The sequence below is a fragment of the Sebastes fasciatus genome, chromosome 2 (assembly GCF_043250625.1).
Source record: "Sebastes fasciatus isolate fSebFas1 chromosome 2, fSebFas1.pri, whole genome shotgun sequence".
NCBI lineage: Eukaryota > Metazoa > Chordata > Actinopteri > Perciformes > Sebastidae > Sebastes > Sebastes fasciatus.
In genome coordinates this window covers 42,615,934-42,639,648 of record NC_133796.1, presented here as the reverse complement: position 1 = coordinate 42,639,648, position 23,715 = coordinate 42,615,934, and the positions used below count along the sequence as shown (strand labels likewise).

At 43.7% G+C, this 23,715-nt stretch overlaps 2 protein-coding genes across 3 annotated transcripts in view; one reads left to right on the top strand and one right to left on the bottom strand.

Moving 5' to 3' along the window:
* pacsin3 (protein kinase C and casein kinase substrate in neurons 3) overlaps positions 1-604 on the top strand; it is a 65,950-nt gene extending 65,346 nt beyond the window's left edge. The window contains exon 12 of the mRNA XM_074624236.1: positions 363-604. The gene's annotated coding sequence lies outside the window, so the exon portion shown is untranslated. The remainder of the gene's footprint in view (positions 1-362) is intronic.
* A 1,928-nt stretch (positions 605-2,532) lies between these two features.
* LOC141760991 (Golgi apparatus protein 1-like) overlaps positions 2,533-23,715 on the bottom strand; it is a 61,829-nt gene continuing 40,646 nt past the window's right edge. Inside the window, exons 15-27 of one of the 2 annotated variants that reach the window (XR_012592497.1) lie at positions 23,450-23,563; positions 22,156-22,244; positions 21,917-22,034; positions 19,875-19,967; positions 19,619-19,756; positions 10,149-10,272; positions 9,756-9,898; positions 9,273-9,374; positions 8,825-8,932; positions 8,327-8,447; positions 8,138-8,244; positions 6,306-7,074; positions 2,533-2,841 (exon numbers count right to left, since the gene is read on the bottom strand). Coding sequence is in view for 1 of the 2 variants with exons in the window: in XM_074624148.1 (XP_074480249.1) it covers positions 6,907-7,074; positions 8,138-8,244; positions 8,327-8,447; positions 8,825-8,932; positions 9,273-9,374; positions 9,756-9,898; positions 10,149-10,272; positions 19,619-19,756; positions 19,875-19,967; positions 21,917-22,034; positions 22,156-22,244; positions 23,450-23,563 (1,425 nt within the window). In the remaining variant the exon portion in view is untranslated. Of the gene's footprint in view, positions 7,075-8,137; positions 8,245-8,326; positions 8,448-8,824; positions 8,933-9,272; positions 9,375-9,755; positions 9,899-10,148; positions 10,273-19,618; positions 19,757-19,874; positions 19,968-21,916; positions 22,035-22,155; positions 22,245-23,449; positions 23,564-23,715 lie in introns of both variants that reach the window. The other variant, XM_074624148.1, reaches the window with a different exon arrangement.

Here is a 23,715-nt window from a genome sequence, read left to right as displayed (position 1 = left end):
GTAGTAATTCATATAGTATCCTGCAGAGATTACAGGTAAGTATAGAGTTGGCAACTAGGAGATATTTTAGGCCCCCCTGGTTCAAGTCCCATTAATTTTTCCTGAAGGACAATGTTATGTGACTCAGTCTCACGGCATGCAACTCGGTTGAATCATCAGATTAACAACTGTTCTTTCATAAAAAGTCTAAATGAGAAAACTCAATCTGTTCTGTTCACTTCAGTTTAGTTTCTGGGTCAATTCTGGATGAAATCAGCAACTCTGGCGCAGCATTTTGTTCTCTGCTGCAAAAACAAAGCATTTTGAATTGTGAATTTGCTTCAGCTCTGATTTTTTACCTCTGCCTCGCTTCTTCTCCATAGCAATGGAGGCCAAGGCTCATTGGGCAGTTGGGCAGCGGTGAGGTCAGAGAAGCGAGCCTGTGACCGGAATATTGTCTGTTCAATCTCCCTGACCAGCAGGATAAATGCGGGCGGGGAGAGTGAAAAGCAGCGCTTGCCCCTCCCTCATTACCACCACTGAGGTGTCCTTGAGCAAGGCCCTTAACCCCAACAGCTCCACTGCTCATTGGCCAGAAGATCAGACGGTGGTTGTACTGGACAGCTTCCCCGTGAATAAATAAAGATGACAACAAAAATATTGAAAAATAAGTTTCATTGTTGCAATTAAGAACAAAACATGGAACCATAGCTGGTCCAGCTGCTGAAATCATCTGAATGGGACACGGGAAGTTACCACATGCCATTAGCAGTACACGTCAGAGAATTTTAAACTCAGCGATTGAATGTTTCTTGCAGAAATGCATCTTGGGAGTCGTAGTTAAAGGTTCTCTATACGACATTCAGAGCATTAATATAGCGGCAAACAACTATTGTCTATGTAAAGATATAGAGGAGTAATGTCTACCTGAGCAGAGAACGAAGTCTCTCTCCCTCTGTGTGTGTTGACGATAAATCAATTATTTGTTTAAAACAGAAAATGACAATTAAGACCCATTAAGAGGCAACAGAAGCCAGAGACTCAAAGAAATCAATATGACCTGTGACCTTTTATCAGGTTCCAGACAGTCACCTGTTCAAATGATGCGTGTGTTCGGGCTCAGTTTGTCAGCATCGTGTGTTCGGGCTCAGTTTGTCAGCAGGTGGTGTTTGGGTGCTTTGGTGTGATGAGGTGGCACCTGGTCCAGAGAGTTTGAGATAAATGACAGTAGTGCCATCTGGTGGTTCAACCTGCACTCAGATAACATCTTATGCTGATTTTATTATTTTTAGACTTTTAGTTATTATCTGACAGCAGTGGTGGAAGAAGTATTCAGATCTTCTACTTAAAGCTGCAGTAGTCAGTATATTTTTGGCATCCTTTGGAAAAAATCCCATAATAACCTTTCAGTATATTGTAATTCAAGTGTTCTGAGAGAAAACTAGACTTCTGCTCCTCCTCATGGCTCTGTTTTCAGGCTTTAGAACATCTAACCTTATTGAGAGAGCGTTCCTATTGGCTGTGCTACGGTCATGTGACCGGTACTTGTCGTTCCTTCACCAGATTTTACAATTGCGGCGGCGTCACAAACTTTCTCATTTCCAGCTAAACCGTGCACTACAAGATGATTCTGAGAACATCTGAGGAGAGAAATAGACATTAACGTAACAGAATATTGATTCATATTTGATCAGCGCTGCCTAGTTTGACCGTTTGGACTGCTTGTTTTCCTCCAGTCTGTGAAATCTTGCAGATGCCATTAGGAGCACCGGAGGACACAGAGGAACATGATTTTTGTTGTACTACTGTCACGATATAGTGACCGTTTTATAAAAATAACTTTTTTGATTCATATTTGCTCTAATCTCAACTACTTCAGCTTTAAGTAAAGTAGTAATATTACAATGTAGACATATTCTGTTGCAAGTAAAAGTCCTGCATTCAAATCTTTAAGAATAGTCTTAAAGTATTAGCCAAAAGTAAGTACCAAAAATAAAAGTACTCATTATGCCGAATGCAATATTTCAGAATCATCTATATTATCTTACTGGATTCTAATATTGATGCATTACTGTGTACACGATTGTAATGATAAAGGTGGTAAAGACTGAGCTAATTCTAACTACTTTATATACTACTGGGTACAGTAGCTTGTGACTTCCTCCCTGGGGATCAATAACATTTTATCTTAATCTATAATATTACATCATAGTTTATTTGTTGATTATAATATTGATCTGAATCTGTAAAGTAACTAGTATCTAGAGTGAAAAGTACATTTGCCTCTGACATATACATGCATACGTCACATTTTGTCTTCAGCATGCTCAATAAGACCTGGACTTGGACGTCGGCCCACTGTAACTCCATTCTGATGTGTCGAAGCCCTGCACGATGGCCAAACTAAAAACTAACGCTGTGGCTGCATTTGAAAGATGGCGGTTAAGGCTGTCCTGCAAACCCCACGAAAGTTCCTGTACTTTCAAACCCCCCACCTTTGTAAAGGCCCAGGACATGAATATTTAAAAAGAAAAACTCCGGTTGAGCCAAAGATATGAAAATCTGCAGACAGTTTTATTAAATTGACAAATTTTATCTGTACAGCAAAATCAAACTTCACAATGATAAATCTGTTACGACTTCATATTACATGGCATAATGTAAAAAGAAAAAAGAACTGCACACCGATAAAGTTTGTTCATGTAGAGACTTAACGTATAAAAGTGGTTATGATGATCGCCGTCTTTATTTCCTGTTGAATCGTCCGTCTGACGATCGATCGGCTCGGCTTTCAGGTAGAGGACGTTTCTGTTCTCACACTCCAACGTGTCCACAGACGATCTGCAGCTTCAGCCTCATTAACTTTAGTAAATGAGCAGAACATATTGTGTATAAGCTGCAACACACTATTCATCTGTGTGATAACTTATGTTTTTAAATCATTCACAAATATTAATATTCAACCAAAAGCTGCAAAATATTTGCTAAAAAGAAAGCGGAGTTACTTTATAGAAATCTTTTTTTTTTTTTCTTTGACGAATGAATGAGGCTCGTTGTCCAGTGATGATGTGACGTTCATTAAGTTAAAGTGCAAAATTAAATATTCATCTGTCAGAAAAAAAAATTAAAATGCAAAACAATGTTTGCATCTCTTTAATTACAATTAAAGTTACAAGTCATTTACCTGCAAAACCAAAATATGTTTATGGCTGAAATGGGGATTTTCCATCTGGGTTTCTAAATTTGATCCACTAGTTGTTTTTTTCTTGTAAATCTTCGACTTTATAATCTTGCAAATTTGTGTTTTTTTTCTCATAAATTTGCCACTTTAATTTCAGAGAATATCCAAGTTTTTGCTTGTAAATTTATGACTTTAACCGTGGACATTTTGAGTTTTTACTATATATTACCCCCTTCCCCCAGCTCCATAATTATTATGTTTGTACCTACAATGGCCCTAATACGCCGTCGTACATTTGACACATTTCTCTAAAATGCATCAGATAGTAATAGAACTGTTTTTAGCTCATGATGGGACACAAAAAATGGCTTCTGAATGTGAAACTTTAACAAGGGGACGTTTTAGTTTAACATCATCTGGTTAAGGTGACCCAGTACAGATATTTTTGCTCATATGCATTACATACAGTACATTATTATTATTTTTATCCTGATATAGTCAATTTCATTATATATATCATGGAAGTGAAAATGCACATCTGATATTAGCTCAAGCGTCAAGTGATATATCATAAATGGAAAAAAATCTGAATTATCTGAATCACATAATCAATCATTCAAATGCGACTTTGATCTGAACACACAGATCAGAATATTCCAGTTCACCCGAGTTCACCCTGACTGCTGCCCGCTGGTACATCGACCAGTCAAGACCAGTTACAGCTGCTTTAACTGAGTTTTTTGACCACTTGGGGGCAGCAGAACACGCTGTTTGCTGCTGGACAGGTGGTATACAGTGGGTTTAAAAGAGCTTAGCATAAAGACCTGTAGCAGGGGGAAACAGATAGCCTTGCTCTGTTTACTAACACCTCTAAAGGTCAATGATTAACACATCATGTTTGTTTATTTTCTACGTAAACAGAAATGTAAACAGTTTATAGCCTCGCGGTGACTCCAGGAAGTCGCTCCACCCGCCAGTTGTTAGCCAAGAAAATAGTTCTGGTACGTAACTCCCTGGGAAACCACAAATAGTTGTTTTAACATTTCTATTTGTGTTTGGTTCAAACAAATGAGATACAACATGTTAAAGAGACTATGTAAGAATCAGAAATGTCTTGTTAACAGCTTCACCTGTGGCCGTTAAGTCAACGAAAGTCAGCGTCCTATTGCTCGCGCTTGTGCTCGCTCTACATAGACATGAACGAGCATCGCTCAAAACAGTGAGGCGACACACGTCAGCTAAAAGCACAATGTCACTCTATATTTCAGCTGCTTGACAGTAATGTTAGCTGACCAGACCAAGGTCTCTCCATGAATCAATGCTGATCCTAGTGTTGGCTTTTCCTGCCTCAGCCTCCCGACCACGGCCGGAGGGAACAGGGGAGACGCCGGAGTTTTGGTGGGAGACGATAACGTTTCTCTCTGCGGAGCCCCGTCACTTCACAAGACACGGGAAACCTCTGTTGGTCTGGAGGAGCTGCAGCAGTTATTTCTGCACAAACGTCCACTGTACATTCACTAGATATTCTCAGAGCTAAACTAACTCTTCTGCAGTGTGGAGTGAGCAGCATGCACATCAGAGTGGAGCGAAATAGCGAGAACGAACGCGGTGTGTGAGTGAAGGCAGGCAGGCAGAGGAGCAGAGTACAGCAGAGACTCCAGTCCTGGAGACCAAAGCTACGGTCTCCCCCGCGTCCTCCGACCGCGGCCAACACTGTTTAACAGACGGGCTTCACTAGATACAACCAAGAGGTTTTGGTGCTTCACTGTAGTTTGTGTTGGAGTCTGAGTCTGAACAGAGTAGCCACACGAGAGCGTGCATGGGACACCGACCCACAATGATTTATATGTGTAAGAAGTTACAAACAGTCCCTTTAATTAGTGAGCTTTAGAGGTGTTGGTAGGTGTATTTTTGGCTGAACTGCAGAGGGCCAGCCCAACAAATGCAAAAGTCTGTCACTGAGTGACTGACTGCCGACCAATCCTGTTACTTCATCAGAGTGTTGGAGTTTCCTCATTGGTCGTTGCTCTTTCAAAATGAAAGGCGGAAAAAGTCCTTTATGCAAATGAGCCCGTCCAGCCGACGTGTCCAGCTCACCAAACTTGGACCAATCTGTCAAATTACGCGATCTAGTTCTAAAATGAAACCAGATTCAACAGTGTGTTGGACTATTCCTCGCTTAAAATGTTTTCAGAAGTAGATTTTGGTGGATTGTTTGGACAGAATAACGTTAAATAACGAATAAAGTTTACGAGCAGGCCGCCATGTTGTTTCCTGTTTAAAGCGGCAAACAGAAAACCAGGGACCAATCAGGTGCATGGACGGCCAGTTGGGAGGAGCAGCGAGTCCCTTAGTGTCCTCGCCGGACCTGGTGGACATGTACTGCTGGATTTAACATTATAGACATGACCACTAAATATTTGTGTAACAATTTAGCCACAAATTCACAGACTGACCAACACGGTCCAGACAGATACTCCTATTTGACCGAGTCTTGTTTAAACTTTGGATAGAGCCAGGCTAGCTGTTTCCCCCTGCCTCCAGTCGTTATGCTAAGCTACGCTAATCACCTCCCGATTACTTTAAAATGGCATTTCAAAAGCTGAAATGATTACCTCTGTTTTGTATGTGCCAATTTCTGACAGTGTTTTGGCTCACGTCTGAAGTTTATCTACTGTATATGCACATGCAGGAGTCGTAAATGCACTTTAAACGGAGGTGGAGACAAAACAAATTAAAACATTTTATCGGGGCATAAAAGTTCGAACTGGTCCCGAAGGCCTGCAGAGTAAACGAGGCCTGAGGGGAAAGCATCTCCATGTGTTAGCAGCTCAGAGCAGGTTTAATAGTGATGTCTGACCTATAGCATCTAGCATCAGAAAAAAAGGAACTTTGTATGCAGAGAAAAGCAGCTCATGAGAAACCAGAGTCTCAGGTTTAAATGCTATATCCACATTAACAATCAGTTCAAAACAACTGCTCATGTGTCATGTGTATGCACAGGCAGGCTGGTCAGTTCTAAAATGCAGAAGATGAAGCCTCTCAGTGTGTTATGTGACAGATTGTGTTCATTAAAGGCAACAGAGAACAGGGGTCATGGTGAAAATATCCAGAAGAATCCCAAACTTGATGTAGAATGTCATACCTGGCGAGCCGGACGTGATCCTGTACCGGAGTGAAGAGGACGGGACTTCATGACTGATGAGGAAATGTTTGAAAGCAACAGGGACGTCTCAAAGAATTCAACTCCAAAGTTTGAGTTTCCGTGTGCGAGTCTGGCAGCTGCAGTCACTTAGAAAGAAACAACTTCCTGTTGCTCTACATGCTCCAGTCTCCGTTAAATATCACAAAAAAAGCATTAGGACTCAACAAGTGGAAAGCAATCCTAACCTCAGGAGCAGCAGCCCTCAGTCACATCATGAACAGCGCTTGTTTAGGAACTTAAAAGATGCCGGACGACCTCACATTCGACCCCAAACAACATCCTCGGCAAAAGCAGATTTGTTGGGGGTGTGGGGGGGGAATATGATCATCAAGGAATAAAACGCTCCAATCAGACGATCAGTTAGGAGATGCTCAAATGGAGATTTTCGTGAGAGTCGGGGGGCCGTTTTGCATTTGATGCAAATATTCAGGAGGAAGAGGAGGAGGAGGAGGAGGAGGAGGAGGAGGAGGAGGAAGAAGAAGAAGAAGGAAGAAGGAAGAAGGTGCGAGGAGTCAGTCTTTAGTCCGCGCGCTCTCGTCCTCTACCGGTCCTTCAGTTCTCTCGTCACTCGCTTTGTGATGCGACCGCACAGCAGCCCCACCAGGAAGAGAACGCACACGCTCAGTGTGATCATGAGCAGGATGTAGTTCTTGGAGGGCGATGTCATCACCTGCACGGCCAGGTCTGAGAAGCCCTCAGCTGGCGCCACCTGCAGGACGGAGGGAAAGGTTACATGCTAGCAACGCGGCTCTAAGAACGTCCACACTGAAATATCTTCACATCCACTGGATGGATTACCATGTTCTCCTCAGGATGAATTCTTATAACTTTATTGATCTCCTGATTTTTCCTCTTGCGCGGGTCCAAATTTGAATATGTCCAACACTTTGGTTTATGATCAAATACCTGCTAAACTGATGACATTCCAATACAGTCTCACAGCAGTGAGACAGTATAATAGTCACCAATCAGCAGTCAGCTCGCCTTTCAGACAACGCATTTTTCGTGATTTTTCCTACAAATGTCCAGCAACACATGTCATGTCAATTTCCGCTCCAGTCTTTTCAAAATAAAACTACTTAGTTAAGTTTAGGAGAAGATTGTGGTTTGGGTTAAAATAACTCCGGAAGTGCTGTAACTTAAGTACGTAAGTTACATGACAAATAAATGAGCAACGCATGGAAAGGGACGTCTTGGCCTGGATATCTGCTGGCTACAAATATGGCTAGAAATATTGGCCGTTGCCAACAGTGATAATTAAAAATGTAAAATAAAATAAGGTATAAAGATTAAACAACGCAAATGTAGAAACACATATATGTTCATTCAAATGTGTCTTAGATGACATTTAATGCCTTTTTAGAAATAATAATAAACTGGGAAATTTTTTTTGTAAACTTGTGTTTGGTGGATTATTTCTCTGTTGATGTCCAACTTGTAAGGATCATGCATTTGTGGGATGAGCAGCACAGCTGATTATGTGGGTAGCGCCCAAGAAAATTTTTCCAAAATGCTCCGTCAATGGTAAACAGTGTATTCTCCTGTTGGTATGCTGCTCATCCCACAAATGCATGATCCTTACAAGTTGGACATCATTGTGAAGGTAAATAAACAGGCTTTCCAACCATGTAAAATACAATGACCATTAGCATTGATACAACAGAGAAATAATCCACCAAACACAAGTTTACTAACTTTTCTTCCCCAGTTTTATATGGTAAATAACATAAATAAGCCTCTGAAGGTGAAACTGCCTCCTCCTGGTGTTTCACCTTTGCAGCGTAGCTCCACATGTCGATGCGGTCTTGAAGTCTTTTCTTACACTCCGGCTGCAGACGAACTCTCTTGTCCTGTAACGCCTCCATCAGACACGACATCTCTGGACAGACAGAAGTGAAGACATTCAGAATCTCATTAAAAAACAAATGAAATCTAAAAATCGATTGTGTGAAAGCACCCACGTCGTCCTCTGCCGGGTGTAATGGCAGCACAGTGGTGTTTGAGGTCCAGAGCGCAGGCTGTGTGGAGGACCGGATCCACAAAAATGTCTGCCTTACTCTCCTTCAGCATGTTCAGGACTTCCTGCAACAAAGAAAGGAGGAAAACGGAGCAAAGAAAGCTGAGTTTCTGCATCAACACAGAATCCATTCAGACCACTTGTTGAATCATCAAATGAGATTTAGAAAACTAGTTTAAAAGGGAAGAAAGAATAGTCCTTCCATCCTAACCAACACCTGAACATACCACCCTGTTAATACAGTAACTGCATTACCACATTATAATAATGAAAACGACATGTTAACTAACTCAAGTAGTTGTATATAAGAGCACTTTCATAGTGTACTGAGATGATCTGAAACTATCAGTCTGCTGTCTGATAAAATGATCAATGATTCTTTTGGATCAAATAATCCTAAATATGTGCGCTGGACAGAACAATAACAGTAAATCATATTTACCTTTTTACAGGCTTCTTGTTTGATTTTCAGCAAATTGACTTTCAGACACTCTTCCACCTGACCGGTCTGCTCCTGAGCTGCTGCCTCCTCCGCACACAACCTGGAGATCTGTGGGGGGGAGGAGAGGAAAGGAGAGGAGAGGAGAGGAGAGGAGGGGGAGGGGGAGGAGAGGAGAGGAGAGGAGAGGAGAGGAGACGAGACGAGACGAGACGAGACGAGACGAGACGAGACGAGACGAGACGGGAGAGGAGAGGAGGGGAGAGGAGGGGAGAGGAGAGGAGAGGAGAGGAGAGCAGGATATATAGAGAAAGAAGAAACCGGAAAATAATGACAATGAGGGAAGTAACATTTGAGGAAAAGAGAGTTGGTTTGATGCAGAGACAGAGATCCGAAATAGACCGTGTGCGTGCGTGCGTGCGTGCGTGCGTGCGTGCGTGCGTGCGTGTACCTCATCTGTGCAGTGCATCTGCAGCTGTGGGTCGAGTCTGTAGTCGAGTGCTGACTCCTGGAGAATCACTCTGATCTGGTCCTCACAGTCTGGAGACAACCTCTGAACCAAACCCCATCCAGAAAACACACGATTTAAGACAACAACCACCAGAGTTCCAGAGTTCATTCTTTTTCTTTTAACCTGTGCCATTAAAAGATGTACACATTTAAAAAGACACAGTATGGCTTATAGTAGAAACAATGTACCTGTAATTTCAAAATCAACACAACTCTATAGGATTATGTGAAATATTTGATTTAAATTGTATTCCACTATACCTGTACCTTCAAATGTTATTTATTGCTGGTTTGATGTCCTTTTTATCCTTAGCTTTTATTTGCAGTTTTGTAGTTTCTATTTTTTGTCTTGTAATAGTTTTATATTACAGTAGCCTCCACCAGAGGTTTTAGGAGGCTGAATGTGATGTAATCGTGGACTGACCTGGTCGGCGTATTTGAGTTTGAGGCAGGCAATGACCTGACCCTCCAGCTCGCTGTCCTCGCTCGCCTTGTTCAGGATGGGCTGGCAGAACTTTGGGATGTCAGCTCGACAAGCTTTTCTCAACACCGGGTTCAACCTGTAGTCTGGAGGTGGAGGAGGAGGAGGAGGAGGAGGAGGAGGAGGAGGAGGAGGAGGAGGAGGAGGAGGAGGAGGAGGAGGAGGAGGAGGAGGAGGAGGAGGAGGAGGAGGAGGAGGAGGAGGAGGAGGAGGAGGAGGAAGAAGAAGAGGAAGAAGAAGAAGAAGAAGAAGAAGAAGAAGAAGAATGTGGATTCTGGTCATGTTGAGTCAGATTCACTACATCTCCTTTCATATTAATTGTAATGGTTTACTGACCTGTGTTTTGTGTGATCTGTCTCTTGGTGATCATCTGTTTACACTTTGGGTCCATCAGCTCGCTATTCTTGTTCTGTTTCAGACACTGGAGGACGTTCCTGGCGTCCGCGTCAGTGCAGAACCGCTGCAGGAGACAAGTTTGTTATTCCATCAACAACCAAACCTCTTAAAGAGACTGTTTGTAACTTCTTACACTTACACTCTTATAAATCATTGCGCGTCTTTGTTTCCTATGCGCGCTCGCGTGTAACTACGCTGTTCCAACACAAACTACTCAGAAGCACCAAAACTGCAAAGTTCTATCTAGTGAAGCCCGTCTGTTAAACAGGGTCAACTCTTCCTGCTCCAGCCCCCCTGACAGCAGCCAGAAGACACAGGGGAGACCGTAGCGCTGGTCTCCAGGGTCGGAGTCTCTGCTGCTCTGCTCGCCTTCACTCACACACCGCGCTCGTTCTCACTCACTCCCCCTCTCACATGCATACACTACACACTGCAGAATAGTGATGGGAGTTCTGGCTCTTTTTAGTGAGCCAGATCATTTGGCTCAGCTCACCAAGAAGAGCCGGTTCTTTCGGCTCCCAAACGGCTCTTCGTTTTACCACTTCTGCCTTTTATAATTCAGCCAAATTTAGCGCTGGTTTGACCTATGATTAGTGTGTGTGCAAATATATCACTGAAATTATTCAATATAATTATACTAAACCTTCAAATTTCCAGAATACCATCATTTTACATGCTGCTTCGTTTCCGACTGTCACTCATCTTGTCTGCTATTCGCGCACCGCACCACACACCTCTCTCTTTCTCTCCTCCTCTCCCTCCTGCTCTGTACCTGTAGACCATCAGCACGCGCACCCCCGCCCCTCCCTGCTTGATGGTCAGAATGATCGTCCTATCATTCTGCCTTGAATTATTATTATTAATAATAAAAAAAAAAAAAAAAAAACGTCTCTCAGACGAGAGCCGGCTCCCATCGTACACTTAAAAGAGCCGGCCGACACATCACTACTACGGAGGAGTTACGTTATTGTCTCCGACCAAAACTCCGGTGTCTCCCCTGTTCCTTCTGACCGCGGTTGGGAGTCTGAAGCAGGAAACACAGTATCAGCATTGATTCATGGAGAGACCTTCGTCTGGTCAGCTAACATTACTGTCAAGCAGCTGAAATATAGAGTGATATTGTGCTTTTAGCTGACGTGTGTCGCCTCACTGTGTTGAGCGATGCTCCTTCATGTCTATGTAGAGCGAGAACAAGCGCGAGCAACAGGACGCTGACTTTAGTTGACTTAACGGCCACAGGTGTCGCTGTTAAGACATTTCTGATTCTTACATAGAGTCCCTTTAAAGGATCATTATGTAATTTTATTACATCTGCTGAGATCTGGGAACACGGTGACGTTGCTACAACAAAGACACAAACCAATAGTTTAACCACATTATCTAAAACCTTTAAGACACTTTATCTACCAAACTTTATTTGGAGGTAAAACTGAAAGTGAGATAACCGAAATTAAACTAAAAGTCCCTCATTGCAAAGGAAAACTGTGTGCACAATTACTATAAGTACGGTAGGTCAAAGCCAGTACATTTACTCAAATATTGTAAGTTACTTATGTACAATTTTGAAGTACCAGTACATGAGTGTTTCTATTTTCTGCTGCTTTATACTTCTACTCCACTACAATTATTTGAAAGTCACTTTTCAGATTCATATTTTACATGAAAAAACGCAATAAGCGTATAAAATACAACACAATGTTAAAGATTAATCCAGTAGTTCCCAACCCAACCCAGCATAGGAGGTTGGTCATCCCTCACTTTGCGGAGGTTACAACATTGATACATTTTAGTCTATAAAATCATCTCTGGCAAATTTCTTACTTAAGTTTGTATTTCTGCGAAACAGTTATAATCTTAGATCAAATTAAATGGCTTCAGTTTAAAGTTCCTTCTATCAGTACAGAAGCTGGCCAAACAAGCCTGTTCCTGGAACCATCTGCAGGCCAAGCTTAAACTTCCGATCTCTTTCAATAACTTTAAACGTAGAATTGTTTGCTGGTTTGTCAGCAGGATTACAGAAAAACTACAGGCCAAATTTTCATGAAACTTCTCTGAGTGCCCTTCTAGTTTTGGGCTCTTTGTTACGTTTCAGATGTCTTTGAACTGTTAGTGTAGTACAGGACTGTAAAATAGGCCTACTGTATGTATCAGAGGCATACAATTAAGTTAGGTTAAAACAGACACCCTATTATTATTTATTATTATTACCCTATTATTCTCATTTATTTACAAATTGAAATGTTAACAAACATTTATTAAAGTTACACTGAATGAATCCTATCAAGTGAACTTATAGTTTACATGCTATTATACAGTTTAACCTGTAGATGTCTACGCTAGCATTAGCTTGGGCTCCGATGCTAGCGAGGGTTAGCCAGATAGCTTCTTTTATATGGTAGCTAGCGCTGAAGCTGGTAATGGAAACGCAAATCAGCGCGGCATGGTTTGACTCGGCGCTGTGTGCCAATGGAAAAGCCCTAAAGCTGGTTCTGCAGTATTTTGCTTTAGACTTTGACCTTTGACCTTTTCTTCTTAATTTGTTTATGTGTGTTAATGATAAAGTGAAATGTGAATTTACAGTTAATGGAGAGTTATCAGTACAACATAAAATCATTCTAGAAATTGGTAAAGCCATGCTGGTGATTACATTCATGATAAATGTCATGTTGATTTTGGTTACATATAAACCAGGTAGCTATGTGTAGAATGAGAGCACTATAACTGTTATGTGATAGTTGTTAATTGAAGCACCTTTCTAATGCAAATTGTGACCCTTGTATAAGTTACAGTATAGGAGACATTTATTGCATTCTAGTTATTAGGTTTGGTTGGGTTATGATCATCATTTAAATGTGAACGACATATGCAGAATATGTGTAGATGCAGCTATTGGAGCAGTTTTATTTCATTCTTCCTGACCGCCAGAGGCAGTGCTTAACACTGGATGTTATCCATCTTGCGCACGCGGTTGAGTATTTAATATCAAGAAAGTCACATGTGACCTGGGATGACGTAGCTTATATAAGCCAACATCATCATCAGAGATGTCCCTTGAATCTTCTCGCGGCAGGTAATCCGCGGATGCAGGTTGAATGAATGAAGATAGCCGTTGACTTTCGCTGGAAGCACTGCAACTGCATGGTTGGAGCTACAGTTTCGTCCTCATAGAGCTGCCATTAGTTAATCACGCCTACACTCAAACACTTCACTGTTAGACCGGTGTTTTGGACGGTAAAATTTCAGCTAGGCTAACGTTAGAGTTTAAGTAACGTTTCTTGATAGAAGTCTGTTTTCGGTCTCCTTTATTGTTTATTGCCGCTGAGCTAAGTGTTTGCGCTTATAGTATCGGCGAGCCTCCGTCAGACAACGAGCCCCGTTGGGCTGTTGTCGACTAATTATTTTCCTTTTACAGTGTGTATTGCTCACCAGCGAGTGATTTCGCTCATTAAAGCGTGCATCTCCTTTGTTTATTGGATAGAGCGACCGCTCCCCAGTAAGTGATTTCGCTTGTGGGTTAACGTCAAAGGGCTTCGGTGCCGTATGTTAAAGGGGAAGTTATTACCTTCCCTGTCTTTTGTGTTCATTTTGTACGTTAACAGTCCTAGTTCAAAGCTAATGTATATTTACTTAGAGAGTTTGCTGTTGAGCAAATTATTATTCATATCACAGCAACATGTTAGGAGAGCATGTTTGCCGTGCCTGCATGGCTCCACTGCTAGCTACTGATGGCCATGATGAATGCCCCACATGCCTCTGTGTTGTAAACCTGAGGAAAGGGCTGTCCGACAGTCAGTGCATGAATTACAGTTTTATGCCACGAGAGCTGAAGCTAGCTCAATTAGCTGAGATAGAAGAGCAGCTCGAGGGCGAGTTGCCCCTATCGGGTGTCCCTTCACCCACAGAGTGGGCGGAGACGCTCCCCACCTGAGGGGGCCCCACCTACAAAAAAGGCAAGGAAAGTGGACTGTTTGGCGACTAAGGTCGACACGCTAACATCAGAGTTTGCTGAGATTAAAGCGCTGCTCCTTAACCTTCAGCCAGGCAGGGGGTCGCCCCCCCAGGGACCCAAAGGGTCAGAGAAGAAGGCCCTGATGCCCGGGGCCGGTTCTCGGACGCTTCTCCCAGCAGCACCTCAGCTTCAGACCCTTGGGTGGTGGCTACGCTTTCCCAAGGGTACAATCTTCAATTCCGATGCCGGCCCCCAGTTTTCAGTGGGATCAGACTGACCACGGTCAGCAAAGTCTCAGGCACTCAGACAGGAGATATCCACCCTCCTGGAAAAGGATGCCATCGAAGAGCTGGGGCTACAGACACAGCAAGGTGGGTTTTACTCAGTTTATTTTCTAATTCCAAAGAAAGAGGGTGGGTTTCGCCCTATACTGGACTTACGAGGGCTGAACACATTTCTGAAAGTGTTGCACTTCCACATGTTGAGAACAGCAGATGTGCTCCAAACCGTGACACGGCACAGTTGGTTTACATCCATCGATTTGAAGGACGCATACTTTCACGTCCCAATAGCACTACCTCACAGGCAGTACCTGCGCTTCGCAGGCAAGGCCTTCAGTTCAAGGTTATCCCTTTTGGTCTTTCCCTTGCCCCACGGGTCTTCACAAGGTGCATGCAGGCAGCACTTGCCCCAATGCAAGCCAGGGGTATGCTAATCCTCCCATACCTGGACGATTGGCTGATTTGTGCTCTGACCAGGGAACAAGCAGAGCAGGACACTGCGGCCCTTCTGCATCATGTGATGAGGTTGGGCCTTACCGTCAACCACGCCAAGAGTTGTCTCATACCCAGCCAAAGGGTAGTGTTCATTGGTTTAACTCTGGACTCCCGCCATATGCTGGCCTTCCCAACACCATGACGAGTAAACGCCGTACTCCAGCCTCTCCTCCGGTTCCGGAAGAACAGGAGGTTGAGGTACAGCCTGTTTCTCAGGCTGTTAGGTATGTTGACGTCAGTAACATCAGCGCCTCCCGTACTTACGGCCATTCCAAATTTGGATCAGTGGTCTCTAATTAGATCCAAAGTCCCGCAGATCCAAGAGAGTCAGGGTGTCCAGCTGATGCCTCCTTGCATTGCGGCCATGGGGAGACGGGGCATACGTGGCCAGGGGCATCTCACTGGGCTGGATTCCCTCACGTCGCGAGTTGGTGGTGACCGATGCTTCGCCCTCCGGCTGGGGGGCAGTATGGCAGCACAGAGCGATAAGGGGGCTTTGGACGGCACAGGAAGCGGCGGAGCACATAAATGTGCTCGAGCTCCGGGCTATATATTTGGCACTTCGCAAATTCCGACCACATTTGTGGGGCAGGCATGTTGTTGTACGGTCCAACAACAGGTCAGCTGTCTACCATGTAAACCGGCAAGGGGGCACCAGATCGACCCGTTGCTGCAGGTGGCACGGAGACTCCTTGTATGGGCTTTCCCTTGTTTTTCCAGCCTCAGGGCCATGTATTTGCCAGGGCCACAGAATGTGGTGGCAGACTTTCTCCCCCGACAGAAACCCCGACAGAAGTGGAGGCTCCACCCAAGGGTGGTAGAGGAGAACGGCGCAAATATGGCACAGCAGAGGTGGACCTGTTTGCCTCAGAAGCCTCAACACACTGCCCTCTTTGGTTCTCCCTGACAGAGACAGCGAGCCCGTTGGGGCAGGATGCCCTGGCGCAACCATGGCCAGATTGCCTCCTCTATGCCTTCCCAACATTCCCACTGATAGCAGTAATGCTACACAGAATGCAGCACGGCAGCCACAGACAGTTGGTCGCCCCAAACTGGCCGTGGAGACCCTGGTTTCCGGGGATGCAAAGGCTTCTGGACGGAGTTCCATGGTGCCTGCCCAAGAGGCACAACCTGCTCTCACAGCTGGGGGGCCCCATCCGAACCCGGATCGCCTACAGCTATGGGTATGGCCCCTGAGGAGCCGGACCCACTCCTAAGGGTATGTGACCAGGCTGTAATCCAAACCATTTCTGACTCAAGAGCGCCCTCCACCAGGTCAATGTATGCCAACAGGTGGAAAATATTCTCGGAGCGTTGTAGAGTTCATGAGGAGGTACCTCAGAGTGCCTCTGTGCCAATAATCCTGAGATTTTTGCAGTCTTTGCTGGAGAAGAAACTCTCTCCTTCTACCTTAAGAGTCTATGTAGCTGCAATTTCAGCTAGGCATGTTAGAGTGGATAACCAGACCGTGGGGTCTCACACTCTGGTGACCCGGTTTCTTAAAGGAGCCCAGTGGCGGAACCCCCCCGCAGGGTGTCAAGGTTCCCTCGTCTGAACTGCCTCTGTTGCTGGAAGCCCTTTGTCTCCCCCCCTTCGAGCCTCTGGAGCACTCGGACTGGAGTGGTCTTCAGTAAAGGTTGCTTTCCTTCTGGCGATGGCAGCTCCACGCCTTGTCAGTGAGTGAAGTGTGCATTCGCTGGAACTCGGATGGCACAGGGGTGGAACTTTGGCCTAATCCATAATTTTTCCCAAAGAGCTTGGCTCCGTCCCACTCTAATCAGGTAATTTAGCTGGCAGCTTATGACCCTTCATGCCTACAGGATGAAGATGCCAAGTCAGCAGAACTGCTCTGCCCAGTGAGGGCCTTAAGTCATTATTTACAGGCGACTGCGAGCTATCGCTGCTCTGATAGCCTGTTTGTCTGCTATGGGGGTCATAGGAAAGGGCACGCCCTGTCCAAGCAGAGGCTTTCCAGGTGGATTGTTCAGGCAAATGAGGAGGCATACAGGTCAAAAGGACTGCCTTTACCTCTTAATATCACAGGCCACTCCACCAGGAATGTCTCCACTTCCTGGCCAGCGCTACGGGGGATCCCTCTAAGTGAGATTTGCGCTGCGGCCAGCTGGGCTACTCCATGCACCTTTGCCCATTTTTACAGGGTCAAGGTCGCTGCTCCCCACGCAGTAGCCTCGGTGGTCTTTCAGGAATCCACAGACCATCGTGGTGAGGTGGGTTTCCTCGTGACTACGTTGGTAGTCGTCATCCATTGTTAAGCACTGCCTCTGGCGGTCAGGAAGGATGAAATAGAACGAGAGTTACATATGTAATTACGGTTCTATGAGTTCTGGATGACCGGCAGAGTTCTCTGTCACTCGGAATCTTGGCGAGAAGATTCTGGAGGCACATCTCTGATTAAGATGTGGGCTTATATACGTTACGTCATCCCAGGTCACATGTGACTTTGTTGATATGAAATACTCGACCTGCGCGTGCGCGAGATGGATAACATCTAGTGTTAAGCACTGTCTCTGGCGGTCATCCAGAACTCATAGAACCGTAGTTACATACGTAACTCTTGAATTCATGTGCAAAGAAAAAGTGACGTTATGTTACACTTGTATTTAATTTGGTTTTGATGTTACTATCTCAGTAGAATTGTAGTACATAGTATTAGAGGATTTTGAGTAATGTGTTTTGAGCCAGGATACCTGAATAACATTAAGAAACATGTTATTTGAGATCAAGGTTGGGAGGTTACTTTGAAAATGTAATCCGATACAATTACTTATTATCTGTTAAAAAAGTAATAGGTAACCTAATTCAAGAATCACAATATAAAAGTAATGTAATCTGATTGCCTTCTATTACTTTTGGATTACCTCAATACCAAATATGCAAATAAAGACAAGTGAAAAGAAAAATGATGAAATTTCACCATTATTTTGTATGTAAAGCAGAAAAAAGGAACAACATCACAAGTGAAAGTTAAAATGCTGTCATCATCGAAGAACTCCAATCATCTGACACATTAGTTACCTGATTTTAACTTGGAGCAGCAGCAGCAGTACCCATATAAATGAAATTAAATGAACCTACATACACATTTCTAGGGCTTTACTGTGGTATTGTGGTTATATAAATGTAATTTATGGTGCTGTTAGATTGATGCTATAGCTGCTAATTTTTGTTCTTTTGGACTGAGACAATTACAGAGAAGACTGAGTGCCGTGTCGCTCGCTCTGTGAGAGGAACTCATTCCCCTGAAGTGCTGTAATGTGTGCACATCTGCATAGTATATCTTTCTTTATTTTATTATTATTTTATTTTTGTATTTTAAAATTATAATCCTGCTAGTAATCCCCATTTTTAAATGTATCTGTAATCTAATTACATCTTTTTTTTTCCGTAACTGTAACTGATTACAGTTACCTTTATTTGGTATCCTAATTACGTAACGCCGTTCCATGTAATCCATTAATCACCAAGGTTGTTTGAGACGAAGATGCATGATAAAAGAGAGTAAATAAAGCAGAACATTCTATATGCTAACATATGTTACTCCTTGTCATTGTTCTCAGTCGTCCTCATGTCCCAATCCTGAGACCGGTGGTAACATTAGCAAGTGATTCCCCATCTAAACTCGAAAAGGTTGAACTTCAGAACACACAAAAGTAAAGATAAGAGAAAACCTTCCCTTCAGAGCAGACCCTCTGCAGGCGATAGACCCCCATTTTGGGAACCACTAAACTAAACAACCAAACTGTATAAAGTAGTTAAAACTAAAATGGCACTCGGAGAGCGCAGACCTACACCAAGGTGCGTGACTTTAAAATCAGATCCCAGCTCCCAGCTGGCGGTACCGTGAGGTGGTTGGCTTGTTATTAACACGGTGTGTTTCCGTGTAACGTATCGGCGGATGCCTCTCTCATTCAGCAGCCTTGTTATGTCTGTATAACGTTACACTACGTTGTCTCTCATCCCGTCAGCTACCGCTTTGTTCTTTTCTCACTGCGGACGGACAGCAGCTCCACCGCACCGAGTGTCGCCACACATCCACACACGTATCTCTCTCGCCTCAGAAGGAGGCGGGAATATGCATCATCAACACAGTTACACTGCGCATGTGTTATACCCTGTGGTCTTAATGCTCAGGCTGATCGGAATCCTTCAAAATATTCCTGAAGCGGGCGCCTGGGTTAGCTCAGTTGGTAGAGCGGGCGTCCATGTATTAAGGCTTGGTCCTGACCGCGGCGGCCCGGGTTCGAATCCGGCCTGTGGCCCTTTCCGCATCCACTCTCTCTCTCCCCCCTTTCAAGACTCTATCCACTGTCCTGTCAATAAAAAATGGAAAATGCCCCCAAAAAATAACTTTAAAAAAAAAAAAAAAAAAAATATTCCTGAAACCGGATCATGATCCGGATCGCCACCAAAATCTAATGGATTGTTCATTGTGCTACACCCCCCCCCCCAACCCTTTCCTAACCTAGGGGTTTGTTTGTTTCTACTTCTGTTTATCAATGTCTCCATGATGGAATGATGGTCAAAATGCAAATATAAGACCTAAGTTTTATGAAACTGTATGAATTTAAATTCCGATTTGTGCTATTGGTATCAGAAGTAAAAATCCTAAAACATCCCAGTTCTTCTCCCCCCCCCCCCCCCCACCTCCTCCTCCTCTTCGTCACCTTGATCATCTGCTTGCAGACTCTCATCAGCTGGTAGTCGAGCTCGGGGTCGGTCATCTCCACCTCCTGCAGCCTGAAAATCCGCTGGTGGCAGCGCTGACTGAGCTGTTTCTTCTGCTCCTTCAGACACTCGATCATCTGAGGAGCAGCAGAGGGGGAAGCAAGAGATGAAGAGTAGAAAACCAGGACCACTAACAAAATGTTTTTAATGTTTGTGTTTGTTTCAACTGTTTCTTGGGTGTGTGATGCTGCTCACCTGAGCGTTGCCAAAGGCCACGTTGGGACACAGACGACTGATGTCAGACTTACAGGGATCGTACAACTCTGGTTCCAACCGAATATCCTCCGACTGGGAAGGAAGGAGAGGAGAGAGGGGTATTGTACTGTCATTTTTAACAAAACTGTACCTTCAAAGTTTCATGGTGTTACATTAGATAGAAAGTTTACCAGCAAACACACACTTTTTATTTCCCCCAGAATGTGGTACATTTGATGAAGTGAAAACGCTGTCATTCAACCAGAAACCTGTTCTTGGGGCCGACACAAAACGCTGGTTCATAGTTTGCTTTGAGCAAGCTCTGATGTACAGAAACACCAAACATCAACTGGTCCATAAGCTGGTAGCTGGACAATGTGAGAGCGGGCGCCCATGTAACAGGCCTCAGTCCTGACCGCTGTGGCCCGGGTTCGAATCTGGCCTGTGGCCCTTTCCGCATCCACTCTCTCTCGCTCTCTCCCCCCTTTCCAAGACTCTATCCACTGTCAATAAAAATGGTAAAAATGCCCCCAAAAAATAACTTAAAAAAAAATATATATATATTCAAAATAAATAAAATGAAACCAAATAACCAAAACAATAAATAAAATGGACTCTCTGGCTCTGTTAAAGGGACTGTTTGTAACTTCTTACACGTATAAATAACCCGGGTCGGTTTCCTCTGCGCGCTTGCATATGCACGCTCACGTGTAGCTACGCTGTTCAGACTCAGACTCCAACTTAAACTACAGTGAAGCACCAAAACCTCTTGGTTGTATCTAGTGAAGCCCGTCTGTTAAACAGTGTTGGCCGCGGTCGGAGGACGCGGGGGAGACCGTAGCTTTGGTCTGCAGGACCGGAGTCTCTGCTGTACTCTGCTCCTCTGCCTGCCTGCCTTCACTCAGCTCGCTCCACCTCACGTGCATGCGGCACACTCCACACTGCAGAAGAGTTAGTTTAGCTCTGAGAATATCTAGTGAATATCTAGTGGACGTTTGTGCAGTAATAACTGCTGCAGTAATAACTGCTGCAGCTCCTCCAGACCAACAGAGGTTTCCCGTGTCTTGTGAAGTGACGGAGCTCCGCAGAGAGAAACGTTATCGTCTCCGACCAAAGCTCCGGTGTCTCCCCTGTTCCCTCCGGCCGCGGTCGGGAGGCTGAGGCAGGAAAAGCCAACACTAGGATCAGCATTGATTCATGGAGAGACCTTCGTCTGGTCAGCTAACATTACTGCCAAGCAGCTGAAATATAGAGTGATATTGTGCTTTTAGCTGACGTGTGTCGCCTCACTGTGTTGAGCGATGCTCCTTCATGTCTATGTAGAGCGAGCACAAGCGCGAGCCCGACGCTGACTTTCGTTGACTTAACGGCCACAGGTGAAGCTGTTAACAAGCATTTCTGATTCTTACAAACACTCCCTTTAACAAAAATGTGCAATGTCTGCGCAATGCCCGAGTCTTACAATGGTTGGGAAAACGCTGCTGTTTATTCTAGCGAGTGGCTAAAATGTTGCTAACATTCTTATGTAAACACAACAGGCAATATCTAGAACAGAATCAAGCTTATGTCTATATATCATACGATAAGTCGATAAAGTAATTATTACAGGCCTAATGTTAACATTTGCTGGTTAGTACTATTCAAAGAACAGCTGAGACTGATGGGAATGTCATTAGTTTTGCAGGTATTTTGTCATAAATGATAGACTTGGACTTATTTAAACTTTGACCTAAAAAAGTCAGAGGATCACCAGAGTGATGAGAATTCATCCTGAGGGGAATGTGAATGTGTGAACCACATTTCATGGCAATCCGTCCAATAGTTGCTGGGACATTTCATCCAAAGTAAAAACAAAACCTCAAGGTGGTGCAAGAGGAAAATTCAGGGGATCGTCATCACTCAGGGTTTTAAGGTCACATGTTTCCTTCGGTTGGTGTGTGGTTAAGTAATAGCATCATGTGACATACAGTAGGTGTACTCAAGTATCTGGACCGAGTGTGCCTTAGTGTGAGTTCAGATAAGTTAGTGTTTGTGTGAGGTACCATCTCCAGCTCCTCCACCCGCAGCTGTTTACGACATTTGAGTGAAACCCGCTGCTCCCTGGCGTCCTGCAGCGTGTCGTTCTTCACCGTGGTGCTGAGACAGATGACGACATCCACCCTGCGGGGACGGGGAAAGGATCAATTATATCCATTTAAAATCTGATCAACTGGACGCAGAAACGGACCAAAGGAAAGAATAATGGATGTTTTCTGGATGTTTTCATGGAAATCAAACCCACTTTTTCTTGATGTTTGGACACAAGCGGAGAACGTCCTCCTTACAGGCCATCTTAAATTTATAGGAGAACCGGAAATCCTTCATTTGGACCTGAAAGTTGAGCAGCAACAACCACAGAAAAACAGCATCATCTTCTGTCTATTTCATTTTCAGTTTTTCTCTTTTTTGTCCTGCTTGATCTCGTCACGATAAAATATCAGGAGGGAACCATTAAAGTTTCACACTCTAATAGATACGGCTCAGCAGTCTACTTGTTTACATGAAAGACCAGCTGTCAGTCCAGAGGTGAGTCAAATACAGTCAGCTGTTTCCGAAACAGAGGAACTAAAGCAAAGTCATCTAGCTTGTTGTGGATCGGATCAAATTTCATTTTAACATAAAAAAATATCTGAAAAATATCTACATTGATCAAAGATGTCACGCAACAAACCTTCAACTGGAACTTCGATCCACTTTATGAGGTTCCATTGAGATAATCTACAAGACTTCATTGATTATGTAGAGGCTAGGCAATAAATATCCTCTACTAACTAGGTTATATTCCTAATGTGGTTCATATTTATACTGATCATTTACTGTATGTGTCCTATTGATTTTTATGTGTGTCTGTGTCTGTAAATTCTGTACTCTTTTTGTAATATTTTATATCATTTGTATGCAGTGTTTACTATTTTTTTGTTAACTAAAATACCAATAAACAGATGTAAAAAATACAGGAACTAATCACTTGTGTCTTGGCCAAACTTTGCACCAAACTTCACTGAAATCTGCTCAGTTTTTATTACACGGCTTTGTTGAATACTCCATTCTGATTGGTCAAATACGGCATTCTGTGGTCTGTTATTTGTGTATAACAGACCGTTGCTATGGGCGCAGTTCCGATCTCGAACTCTTGAGGACAATTTTTGTGTTAAATGATTGATTTCTTAAGTAAGTCGCCATGTAATAAGCGGGATGATGTACAGCGAGTAGGTCATTGCTTCACGTCGGGGTCCTGCATCACCCTGTCAGGGTTTATTTCACAACAATGACCCGCTCCCTGTACATTAACCCTTACATAAGATATTAACACGACTGAAAACATCCTTTGTAGACGCAACAAAAGGTTTACAAGACGCATAGAAAGATCATTTGGATTCAGTGACTTCCAAATTAGTTAACTGAAAATGAAAACTGAAGTTAGTTTGACATCAACTTTTAATTTGTAAAAGTTCCTAAAGTGAAACTAGATTTTTTTTAAAAACATAGAGTAAGAAAGAGTATACAGAGAATCAGATGTTGTCATGGTAACTGACCAGCTGGAAGTGTGTAACGCCGACTGCACACTTTTCGTTCATCTCCTTCTGGTGTTTATTCTGAACTAAACACTCCATCAGATCACCTGTATCGATCTGGTTATCAGCTACATCCTACAAACACACAAAACAGACATGAACACACACACACACACACACACACACACAGATTAACCATCCCAAACATTATTATTTATATTTCATTTAAGGAAGTTAAACACCAGAAATCTAAAGCCCTGCTTCATTACACATACAAAAGTCATGGG